At 41.3% G+C, this 11,593-nt stretch overlaps 2 protein-coding genes across 2 annotated transcripts; one reads left to right on the top strand and one right to left on the bottom strand.

The window, feature by feature from the left end:
- Window positions 1-57: 57 nt before the first annotated feature.
- tmem120b (transmembrane protein 120B) lies at window positions 58-9,747 on the bottom strand. Its single transcript, XM_084572582.1, has 12 exons — window positions 9,555-9,747; window positions 7,770-7,888; window positions 7,385-7,501; window positions 7,200-7,259; window positions 7,014-7,109; window positions 6,836-6,925; window positions 6,666-6,731; window positions 6,483-6,544; window positions 4,461-4,553; window positions 4,117-4,181; window positions 3,813-3,881; window positions 58-2,418 (listed from the first exon to the last, which is right to left on the bottom strand). Exons 1-12 carry the CDS (start codon window positions 9,615-9,617, stop codon window positions 2,302-2,304), a joined length of 1,017 nt encoding a protein of 338 aa, XP_084428708.1. The 5' UTR covers window positions 9,618-9,747; the 3' UTR covers window positions 58-2,301.
- A 247-nt stretch (window positions 9,748-9,994) lies between these two features.
- morn3 (MORN repeat containing 3) lies at window positions 9,995-11,590 on the top strand. The gene is made up of 5 exons (XM_084572584.1): window positions 9,995-10,558; window positions 10,664-10,821; window positions 10,903-11,062; window positions 11,150-11,334; window positions 11,470-11,590. Exons 1-5 carry the CDS (start codon window positions 10,366-10,368, stop codon window positions 11,536-11,538), a joined length of 765 nt encoding a protein of 254 aa, XP_084428710.1. The 5' UTR covers window positions 9,995-10,365; the 3' UTR covers window positions 11,539-11,590.
- The last annotated feature ends 3 nt before the right edge of the window (window positions 11,591-11,593 follow it).

Here is an 11,593-nt window from a genome sequence, read left to right as displayed (position 1 = left end):
AAAAGGACAGAGGACACCACTGTCCTGGCAGGGGAGGGACGCTGGTGATCCTTCCCCCCCCCCCCACAGAGCAGCGGGACATCAAGACACCAAACGCGTCTGGTGTCCCACGTATATGTGGGAACCACCGATTCAGAAAATACTCAGAAGTCTGGCTCCTGCTGAGCCATCAGCTCATCTTCCTTCATGGTTACATGCAAATGACTATTGATGCAACAGGAAAGACAATTTTGCAAGAAGCGGTTGGGAAATGTTCTAAAGAAGCACTGAAATCCCCTCTAGTATTTTTTCTATGTATTTCTGACAAATCTTTGTAACTTTGTACTATTTCTTTGCCAAATAGTTTTACCAGGAATGTATATTTATTGGAGGAATCTGAACAGGTACTTCTTGTGTTGTTAACAGGGATTTGTTTAAAGGTTTTCGTTGTTGGATCAGACGAAAATAGTTATTAGAATTTAATGTATGAGTGATTTAGTTTTAACAATCACAAGAGAACAACCATCTCACCCTACTAAGGATAGTTCCTTTCCTTCAGAAAAAAAACGCACACAGGCTCCTTCAGCCTCAGGAAAGATCTTAGCTGTTACAACAGCGCCCACTAGAGTTGGAAAACAATAACGCGTGTACTTATATTAAAAAAAAAAAAGACGTCTTTATATTGTGTTTTTATTTTTTTTTAATTAGGTCTTTAATTAGTAATTTTTTTACAACAATATATATAGATATATATTTACACAGATTGAGAAACTGTCTCTTGTTACAGAGCCAGAAATGGAGCAGCTACATCATAAAAATGAGGAAATCAAGTTGTGTTGTGCATTCTGGCAGCTCTCGCATCAAGTAACGTTTTGGTCTACAACTGAACACGCTTCAAATTTCAATTAAAAAAAAAAAAATGACACACAAATACCGGGATTCTCTTCAGTGGGACGATTGCATCGCAGTGAAGTGTAATGCTACTTTTCCCCGAATAAAAGAAGCAGCAGCAATATTTTGTTTTTTTTCCTGTGAAGGGAGAATAAGGCATCAGAGACCTGACAGTTAGGGGGAAAAAGTCTCTTAAGCAATTCTTTTAAACCAACATGAAAATTATATATATATAAAAAAACGTTAAATCAGTATTTAACAGGGACTGGAATTAGAAAAATAATCCATTAAATTTTTTTATATCATAGTCTTACAGTACCAGCGCCAATAGCAGCATTTGATCAGAATACATTTCTGCAACATCACCTAAATAACTACCAATACGAGAGCACTGTTATGACAAATTAAAAAAACTGTGCATGGATCATCAGGTGCTGAACTAAATTTGAACTCGAAAGCTCTTACGACAACAGCAGGAGAAACATTACCGACCTACGTTATTTATTGTTAGAATTGGAGCACGTAGCGTCTACGGAGGAGCTCTCATTGAATTAAACGCTCCTTGAACCCTCAAGTGTTTGTGGAGACGAGTTTTCACGTGCGTCTTTTTTTTAACCACACGATCTAGTGCAGGCGTACGAAACAGTTATGGCTTTTGTAACCGCTGCGTTGAAGGGGGGGGGAAACGGCGCTTCATTCCCTTGTAGTCCCGACTCGAAACAAGGAAAACTAAATACAGACCTGACTCTAGACAGAAACAGTGACATCAGGGGAAGGCTATCTTGGGCAGTAAAGTATCCGTTTTATGTTTTTCTTTTTTTGGAAATTGAGGATCTACAGTTGAGAATTCAGACTAAAAGTCTGGTAAAAATACTGTTGAGCGGTGAAATTACACAAGAAGAAGTTGAGAAATACACATCATAAGTTCAAGGTGTCACACTGAGCACGTCCAGCCGCGTTGGAGCCAGAGACAGCTTGTCCAATTACTACTTCACAGAAGTACGAAGTATGCACATGACAGACGTTATGTCTTCAAAGGCAAACTATGTTCTGTTAAACGGACGCTACCTGCCCTCCTTCAGTTGCATATGATTTGAACAAAAGGCTCTCCGAAAGATTCATGCACCGACACAAACACCCAAAGAAAACACATTCTTCCCACTCACATTTTATATACAGGGCAGAGAAGGGGAACTGTTCGCGTATCAGGTAAACATCATTTTGAGCTGTGCCTGATTGAGCGGCAACATCGACGGCGACGGGTCATTAGAAAGCCGCTGTCGTCGTCGAAGCCTGAGAGAAACAGTGGTTTCAGTGTCGTCCTCTCTCGACCCCATCGCGCCGCAGGTCAGTCCGTCGAACGACTGTGCATGTGGCTTTAAGATTACTGGCCGTCTCAAGGATCCGAGATGTCCCGCTGAGGGTTCTCTCTCAGTCATTTTTTTGCACCTTCTCCTGGTTTTTCTGTATTTTTTGGTGGACAACTTTTACTGTGGTGAGGAAGTTTCCCAGGAATAGGACGAGAAAGGTCAGAGCCAGCATGAACACCTGAAAGAAAAAGGGGAAAATGTGTTTTTATTGCACTTTGACACGCTGAAGGCCTTGGACGTGTGCAAGAGGAGTGGATATAGTTCTTTTAATAACTGCACCAGACTTTGACTCAGCAGCTGCAGCGGACATGCACATCAAAGTTTGACTTTTGAACTTCTTGAACCCCGTGGGGTTTTCTCGTAAACCGTTATAAAAAGTTTTATGCGCTTTTACATCCACACTAAAATTACACTATTCTACTAGTTTAAGGAGCATCTTCAGACATGCATACAGCACATTTGGAAGTATTAATCTGAGCTAGGGTTTTTGGAATATACACCGACCAGGCATAACATTATGACCACCTTCCTAATATTGTGTAGGTCTCCCTTGTGCCTCCAAAACAGTTGTGACTCATCAGAGAATGGACATGGGCCTTCTGAGGGTGTCCTGTGGTGTCTGGCAACAGGATGTTGTTAGTGGGGGGCCTTTGGGTCCTATGGGTTGAGGGGAGGGGCCTCTGTGGATCATCCCACTTGATTTGGAGGTCAGGTCAACACCTTGTGCTGTTCTTCATGTTTTTTTTAGTTGTTCCTAAACTGTTTTGTGTGTGTGTGTGTCCATGTGTCAGGCTGCATCCTGCTGGGGATGCCTGCTGCCATCATGGAGTGTCATTGCTATGGGGTGGGAGTGCCTGTTCTGTTCTGTTCTAGGTGGGTGGTACATGTCTAAGTAACATCCACATGAATGCCAGGTCCAAAGGTTTCCCAACAGAACACTGTATTGTCGCAAGATGGTCAGTGTTACTCACTTCTCCTGTCAGTGGTCATAATGTTATGCCTGGTCGGTGTATATGATGCATTTAAAACATAGCCATTTACTGCGTTTACGTGGAAACTAATATTCCACTAAAACTCTGAAGGAAAATGTCTCCTGTAACCACCTCGTGTAAAAGGCTGGCCCAATTGTGACGAATCCAGACAAACTATTATGCAAATATTTTGCAAGTGAAGGCATGCCATCTTAACAGAACATCTTATAATTATACAGGTTGAAGAAGTACGTGTGAAACGCGAATCACGTCCTTTCCCATAAGCCGATTTTTGTAATCGTTTACACGTAAGCAGTGTTTTCAACCTTTGCCGGTGCAAACACAACAGGGATCCACTCACTGGAGAAATGAGGTTAACAGAGGTCAAAAACTCCACGGTTTACTTTTACTGGGTAACTTCAATTGACTGTTTTAATTTGGCCCCCAAATTTACAAATTTACGCCGCTTCCATACAGACAGCCAAAATGCCCTTATGACCTTCAAAAGAAGCCATTCAAACAACACCCCCCCCCCCCTCAACCAAACCATTTTTAACTCGTCTTGACATTTAGGCAACGGATCTGCCAACGCGATCCTTACCTGCCACTCCTTACAGTCTTCATGTCCTGCCAAACGAAACAGGGTCACCGAGTTGTATAGCTGCCAAAACTGTAAAGGAAGAGGAGGCATTCTCTTTCATAATGTCTCCGCACACACTCGGAAGCATGCACACGTTCCCGCTTTGATCCCCCCCCATCCTTCTCCTCAAAAATGCTTTTTATACACATCCAATAACAAAAGCCGATTTAAAACGCACGATCATGCGCGACGTCTTCCTAATTTCCAAATTGAGAGATAAGGTGACATGGCTGCGGAGGAATATGTATGTAAAATGTAAACTTACGTGGCCAAAAAAGAGGAAAGGCAAAAGAAACGTGAGTCCTCTCCACATCCAGGACTGAAATCCCTCTGCAGAGACACAGAAGAACTGCAACAGTGACCCCGAGGCAACGTGTCACAGAATCCAACACAGGATGTGCCGTGAAGTTGGAAACTGATTGTGAAGCAAATTCACGGGGGGGCCTTTACTCAAGTTACCTCGACATCTGTGTCCCCGCACGCTGATGTTAACAACTGCCTCATCTCTCACCTTTACCCTATTTTTTCTCCGTCCAGACATGGCGTTGCAGATGGCTCAAGAGTTCAAACGATTGAAATGACTGCCACCAAAAATAGCTTACAACTTACCCACTGTGAGGTCCAGCTGATTCCGTTCTCCCAAAGCTCGCAGCCTGTATAAACAGCCGCTCTGGTAGTAATACTGCAGGAACTGAACGAAGCCTGGGGGACAAGGAGATCGTGAAAGATTAGCGGATTGCAGCACATAAATATCTACGAACAGATCAGTTAGATCCAGTTCTGCAGAGAGAACATGACTCACTTGCCGGATCATTACAAGGGAAAATGAATGCACCCTGACGGAACAGTCCTGCACTAAATCCTCCCTCATGACGGTCGTAATGTTCAGTTTATGTTGAAACAGCTTACGAAAGGTGGTAATTTAACTGTGTGATTGTTTTGGAGGATGTCGTCTGTGGTGCTGTTAAAATGTACTGAGTTATGCACAAAAGTGTTTGTTATTTAGCATGAACCACTGACTAGAATAGGGTTGTGAAAGATAATAGAAACATGGCAGTGCAACACAACTCAATAGTACTTCAAACCACATCCTCCTCAGTTGTTTTAAAACCAGGGACTACTGTAGAGCTAAGGTTTAGTGCAAGACTGTTATATTAGAAGGCATTTGTTTAGCTAATGAAGTGGCGAGAGAGCGTAGCGCACCAATTTATCACCCGTTACAATCCACAAAATGGAATAAAGAACAAAAGGTGACCAGCAGTCCGTCATATAAACCTTTTCATACTGAAATGTGATCAAATTGTCCTTAAAACTAAAAGAGACACATGATCTCAGCTCAATTTGACTCATCACTAAGCCCCGACTGGTGTTACCAGAACCATTAGCTACGATTATAAAAGCAACAAGCTTGATCAGCACACGTTAGGTCAAATTAAACTATGCTTCACTAGTCCCTCCCGCCACGTCTTATTTAATCCCAGTGAAAAGTCCAGAAACGACATGATTGTGCAGAGACACCTTCTTTTAAACGTTGACTTCACTAATGACTCAAAGGGACAGTTCACTCTTTCATAACAAACTTGGCGTTGCAGGCGAACCTGCCCTTGACCTGTTCTGGCACGGATGTGCTATCATACCGCGGCATCACAGTACGTGACGAGGGAACATTCGAGGGGGAAATGTTGAGTTGAGCAACCTCTGGGTCCTGAAACAGATCAGCTGGGACATCTATTTACCAGATGAAAAGTGCTAAGTGCTGGGTTCTTAATCCCTTTCCATTTTAAGAACAAACGCACGTTTAAACACTTAAGCTCAAGTGTAAGTGCAATTACTTCCTCATATTCTCTCTCTCTGAGGAAAGAGCAACACACAAAACAGTCCAGAAGAAATTAAGTTAATACATTGATTAGCTAGAAGACAGTAAATGTACGTGCAAGCATTTTTATGGACTCAAATCGAATTAATAAAGATACTTAAGGTACTTGTTTAGCAAGATACAGCATGTAGTATGTGTAAGAGCACAAAGACCAATTCTCCTTCATGATCTAAAGCTGGAGTCTGCAACTGATCATGAAATACAAGTGTTTATTAATGTTTATTTAGTAGACAGCCAGGACATGGCAGAGGGTTTTAAATGGCTCCGATGTGTGGCGTAGGTATTGATCGTTATTTGCCTTGATGTCTGCCAACAAATAAGGCTCTTTTATCGCTTTTACATTTAGATTTAGTACCGAAGTAAGTAACGAGCATTTCTTCTCATCAAACATAGAGTTGGACAGCAGGCAGAAAACAGTTATTTTTAACATATAGAAGTAAAATATGAAAGATGGCCATTTAAAAATAATACACTTTTTGTTTTTCCAGCATAAGGGACATAAAAACTAATTTGAGAGGACACTGAAATGACCAGTTGGCCGATGACGAACAGATTCGGGTTACGGAGACCATGTTATTCAAACTGTGAAACCGCACCGTCAAATAAAATACCTGAAAACCTCAAGTCTAATATAGATATCTCAACAGAATCGACATCAGCCCTTGCGTCCCAAACCTCAGACACATACAGTACATGCGCGAGAAAGCAATAAAGATGCATTTTTTGTTTTAAGTAAACAGATTCATAGCCCTTACTTTGATAAATGGAGAAAGCAAGGAACTGGCTTCTGAACATCTGATACATAGGTCCCTCAGGCCTGTGAAAAGACACAAGGTTCATAAAGATGAAATGATGATGTTGTCTATATTTGTCTCTCAGAATGTTCCAGTATGATGCTGAATTGATATGACGGCATAAAACCCAAAACATTATCTCACCAGGTAAGCATAACGCCTGACAAAAAGGTGGACACATAATGGTGAGACACCCACCAACCTTTGATCCTGAAAAGCAGAAAAAAAATAATAAACATGGGAAGGCATCAGAAAGACCATCAAGTCCGCATCTTAAAAATAAAAGTCCTAATACTCTAACGGCCGCAACGCACCTGGAGCCATTGCACATGAGGATGCTTTCCCTTATGGTCAACGTGCAGTAGTACCACACCAGCAAAAAGTTGAAGATTTCATCAGTAACTCTAAACAAGGGAGACAAAATAAAATGGTGAGCCACTCTTTAATAAATTCCACCATCAACCACGACGACTATTAAGTGGATTTTCTCACCGATAGTTGAGAAGGAAGAGGCAGGTTATTGCTCCAAACATCAGGATTATTGTCATATAAAGCTTGAACTTCTCATACTCGTCTTTGTAGGCAAATCTATGTGGATAAACAGAAGAAGATGATGGACATATAGCAAGCAGTCAAGTCTAAAGATACGCATTTTTTATAGCTAAACAGTTCACTTACTTCGCCTGGTTGCTGAGAAGAGTAACGTTCACGTTGCCCAGGACCAAATTCAAGTACAGACTGAAAACAAAAGTAGATAAATAAACTTTTGGTCAAACGAGGCTAACCTGTACAACTCCAGTGATCACTTTTACATTGCAACCAATCTCAACACTGTTTAATATTAGGACACAAGAAGTACTTACCCGTTTTTCTTTGGCAAATATGCTTCCATATCAAAGAAAACATTCTCTTTTTCTTTGATTTGCGTTTTTATGTCCGTTATAAGTTCAAGTTCTTTCTCATCACTCGTTTTTGCACATCTGTAAAGAAAATACATAGTTGATTTAACAGTTAGAGGAGGAAGACAAAACACAGTGTATGGCTCCGTTTCTGATACATTAGTTGTAGAGTGATAGTGATAAGAATAATTCGGAATCTACAGAAAAGAAAGATCTTTCCGTGTTTGACTGTCTGATTCAGTTTAATCAAAACTTGGTGATTACTTGTTCTAAATGCAGAGGACAAGTAAATGTTGTGTTCAGACATTTATTACTTACTTAAATTTTACTAATCATAAGCTGCACTTACTTTTTCAGGTTGTACCTTAGGTCCTTTAGGCATTTTCTCTGTTTGCTGATGGCGCTGCTGCACGTTGCCTGGAGATTAGTGAGCTCCTCTAGCTTTTGTCTGTATATTTTGTGCGTTTCCTGAGGATTAAACAAATACAATAAGTCGAATTAAAAAACCTGTAAAAAGGCAGAAACATCTGCCAACTCCCAGAAATAAGGAATGAAACATAAATGTACCCCTGTATGGATGAAGAAAAATATTTTCCTGAGATTTATATATTTTTTTTTTTGTAAGAATGAAAACATATTCCAGTCTCTCCCAAATCTTAAAAAGATCTCAGCGGACGACAGTGAGAAGCTCTAGGCAACAGAGTCTCTTTTCAGCAAAGAGCGGAAATGCTTCACGCTGTGAAATCTTGTCTGACCCATCTGTCCGGACACAAACGGCTCATGACAAAGCATCACGTGGAGAAATAAATATTCCATTTTACATGCACTTATACTGGAAGACCAGACCACAGCTCCGGACTGGACCAGACCGAGTCTGTGGAAGTGAAGATGCAAAGCCAGCATAGATAATCCTGAGACGTGGGGATAAGGATTTATTACAGCTCTCCAAACACATGTGCACATCCATGACTTATCTTCCTTCAGTCACACATCTGGAAACTAGAAATATCTGGACGGGGTGACATGGTGAAGCACAACATATGAATATAAAACACTGGCTCCTGGGGTTAACACTGCACAGATGACTCAAACTCATCCCGAGAGGCAGTAAGGGATCTTGAGTGTCTATGGAGAAAAAAAGAAAACCAAAAGCTAATCACACAAATGAGTGCGTTTGCAGTCCGCGCACAGTATATCACATGCCATCACATCGGTTATGCACATGACCAAATAAAGGGATGTGTTTGACTGCACATTTGTCAAGTGTGTGCACATGACAAAGTGTCCTCAGACATACAGAACCCAATGTTAGGACTAAAACCTGATATTCCAGACACAGCGAAGCAAACAAAAGCAGGAAGAAAGCATCTGACTATGAACAGGAGACAGTTTCTGCTCAGGTGAAATATCTGACATTAGTTATTAACCACAGAATTTCCCTGGACAATTGACATCTTCTTCTTCATAATCATCATCATCCCCCGTGGAGCAGCTCCAGATTTTAAATTCTGATGGCACCACAGATCAGCTGAATGAGAACAGTCTTGTCCCAAAAAAAAAAAAAAAAAAAAATCCCAGCCCACAGACCTTATTGTTCTTCAGAGTGAATGCTACTCTTTCATGTGTTGTCTCAAGTTAGCCAAGTATAGCTAACGTGAGCTAGCTCGTTAACATAATGATGCCTGACGATTTGTCCCCAATAATTTAGCCATGCAAATTAAACTGTGGCAAAAGTACGCTGTCCCCTTTGCAACGCAACTTTGGTAGCAATTGTTTAACACTAAACCAATCGCCCGATATTAAAGTGAGTGGCTGTAGCTTGTCGTTAGCCGGAAAAACACACTAGCAGCAAGAGGGCAAGCAACTTACTGCTAACGTTAGCTGCGGTAGCACTATGCATGTTACAGTAAAGTCAAACATAATAAGCGCCAAGTTAAATATATTTTATCCCTCGGGTATTGCTACAAACGGCGCAGTTATTGGCTCAAAGCCACGTCCACGACTGTGAATGAATGGCGAATAGGAAAGAGCCAGACCAACTCCTGTAGCCACCACAGTATCTGCTGTCACTGCCATCCACGACACGCGATGTGCAAAACCCGACTAATGTGCTCATTTTGGTGTTTTCTCTCACCTGTAATTGTTGATATTCCTCGTCGATTTCCTCCCACTCCGTCTGAAACTTCGGCTTGGACATTGTGGTAGAGTAGCCGATGTGGCGAAGAGGACGCTTCTTCCACAAGGTTTCACCTCGAGTCTCTCTCCTCACCCGCTCTGACCACTCAGACTCTTTTTAACTGTGCTGCACGGAGCATGCGCAGATCGAAATCCACCGTCGAGTAAGAACGTTTCAAGCTGAACCTGCTGTAAGGAAATAAAAATGTCCAACAAATAAATGTAAATTGCTTATGCGTCATGAAGGACTTTCAGAAATATTCAGCAGCAATTTTTAAATTGAGTATGAATTAAATTTATACGGCGCCAATCACAGTGCACTTTGCTGTTGCTAGGATACATCGCATACAATGTGAACCTGGGTTCTGTTGCAGCGAAGTTTAGGCTGCTAGCTGTCTAACATGTTCTCCTAATTTCTACGGTAGCTCCATGGCTGGAGTTTACAAGTGGGTTGAGTTTAAGTAAGTCACCCGCTTGGGTTTACGCTAAGGTAAACATACTTCCAATATTTCCATTTTTGCCAGCTGAATTAACTTGTAACATCACTTAGCTAGGAGCTAGTTAAATTTAATTAAGCTAGAAAAAAAGGCATTTGAGTTGCTTATATGCCCTTAACATTTCGCTTGATTAAGAATTTTGTAAAAATTATTTTATATTTGTTACCTTGTAAACTTTGTAGCCTTGCAACCTGGCCTTGACTTCACCTGGCAGTGAAGTCTTTCTCCTTTTGTAATGAGTATGAAGTGGATAAGGTTAGCCTGTACAGCTTCATGGGTCATGTTTCTGTTTATTTTATAAAGGTTAACATCGAGCAACCACCTGTCATGCCATTCATTAAAACATCTAACCTGCCAGTGTCAACATTGCTGGATATTAAGTCACAGAAATGTGGACTGAGGCACACGGTTTACTCTGTCATTGGAAATGAATACACTGGGGAGTGGCTGAACAACAAGAAGCATGGTGAGATACTGTTTGGTGTTAGTTTCCACAAATATTCCTGAAAAGGTTTGTGAACTAATAATGAGTTATAACGTACGTCGGGTTATGCTGCACTTTTCTTTTAAGGGAAGGGAACTCAGGTTTGGAAGAAGCCTGCTGCCATTTATGATGGAGAGTGGAAATTTGGAAAACGTGATGGACATGGTACCTACAGTGTGCTTCTCTCACGATCAAATGAGTATACCACAAAGTACTGTGGTGGATGGAAAAATGGAAAGAAGCATGTATGTATTTGACATAGTGTCTTACACACACACAGTATAAGACATATGTTCAGTCTTTTACAGTTTTCTCTGTCTCTTCAGGGTAATGGCATGTACGTCTACAGTAACTCAGCAGTTTATGAGGGAGAGTGGAGTGAGGACCATCGGAGTGGCTGGGGAAGGATGTACTATGAGAATGGAGACATGTACGAGGGAGAATGGATGAAGGATAAGAATCATGGACAGGGATTCGTTCGATGTGGTAAGATACATTTAAAGTTAAAAATCGATTATAATTTGGATGTGCAGTGTAGAATTGTAGAATTTCACTTTTCACCTTGTGTTCAAGCAAATGGGAACTGGTATGAAGGCACCTGGCGGGATGGCAAGAAGAACGGTAATGGAAAGTTCTACTATTCTGATAAAGGCCAGATTTATGAAGGCTTTTGGTTGGACGGAGTAGCAAAGTGCGGGACCCTGTCAGATTTTAAGAGAGAGGAAGCACCAACACCACCAAAGTATCCAATTCCACAGGTACAAGATTTGTGACTAGTACTTCCCAGTTTTGTTAACTTTCGCACCGCCTACACGGCACTGTCAACTCAACATGGAGCCCTTTTCCAATGTATTATTGTGAATTTAAAAAATGTATTTATCTTGTTTTTCAAGCTACACCTGGCAGATATGCAGTTGGTTTTAAGAGAAGCTGAATCAGCCTACCTTGATCAGCACGGATGAACAACAAGGGGATCAACAGTTTCCACTCTACCACATGCCTACAGCTAAAGAATAA

The sequence above is a fragment of the Chelon labrosus genome (genome assembly GCF_963514085.1).
Source record: "Chelon labrosus genome assembly, chromosome: 22".
In the NCBI taxonomy this organism is placed as follows: Eukaryota; Metazoa; Chordata; class Actinopteri; order Mugiliformes; family Mugilidae; genus Chelon; species Chelon labrosus.
This window is presented reverse-complemented; position numbering and strand designations above follow the sequence as displayed.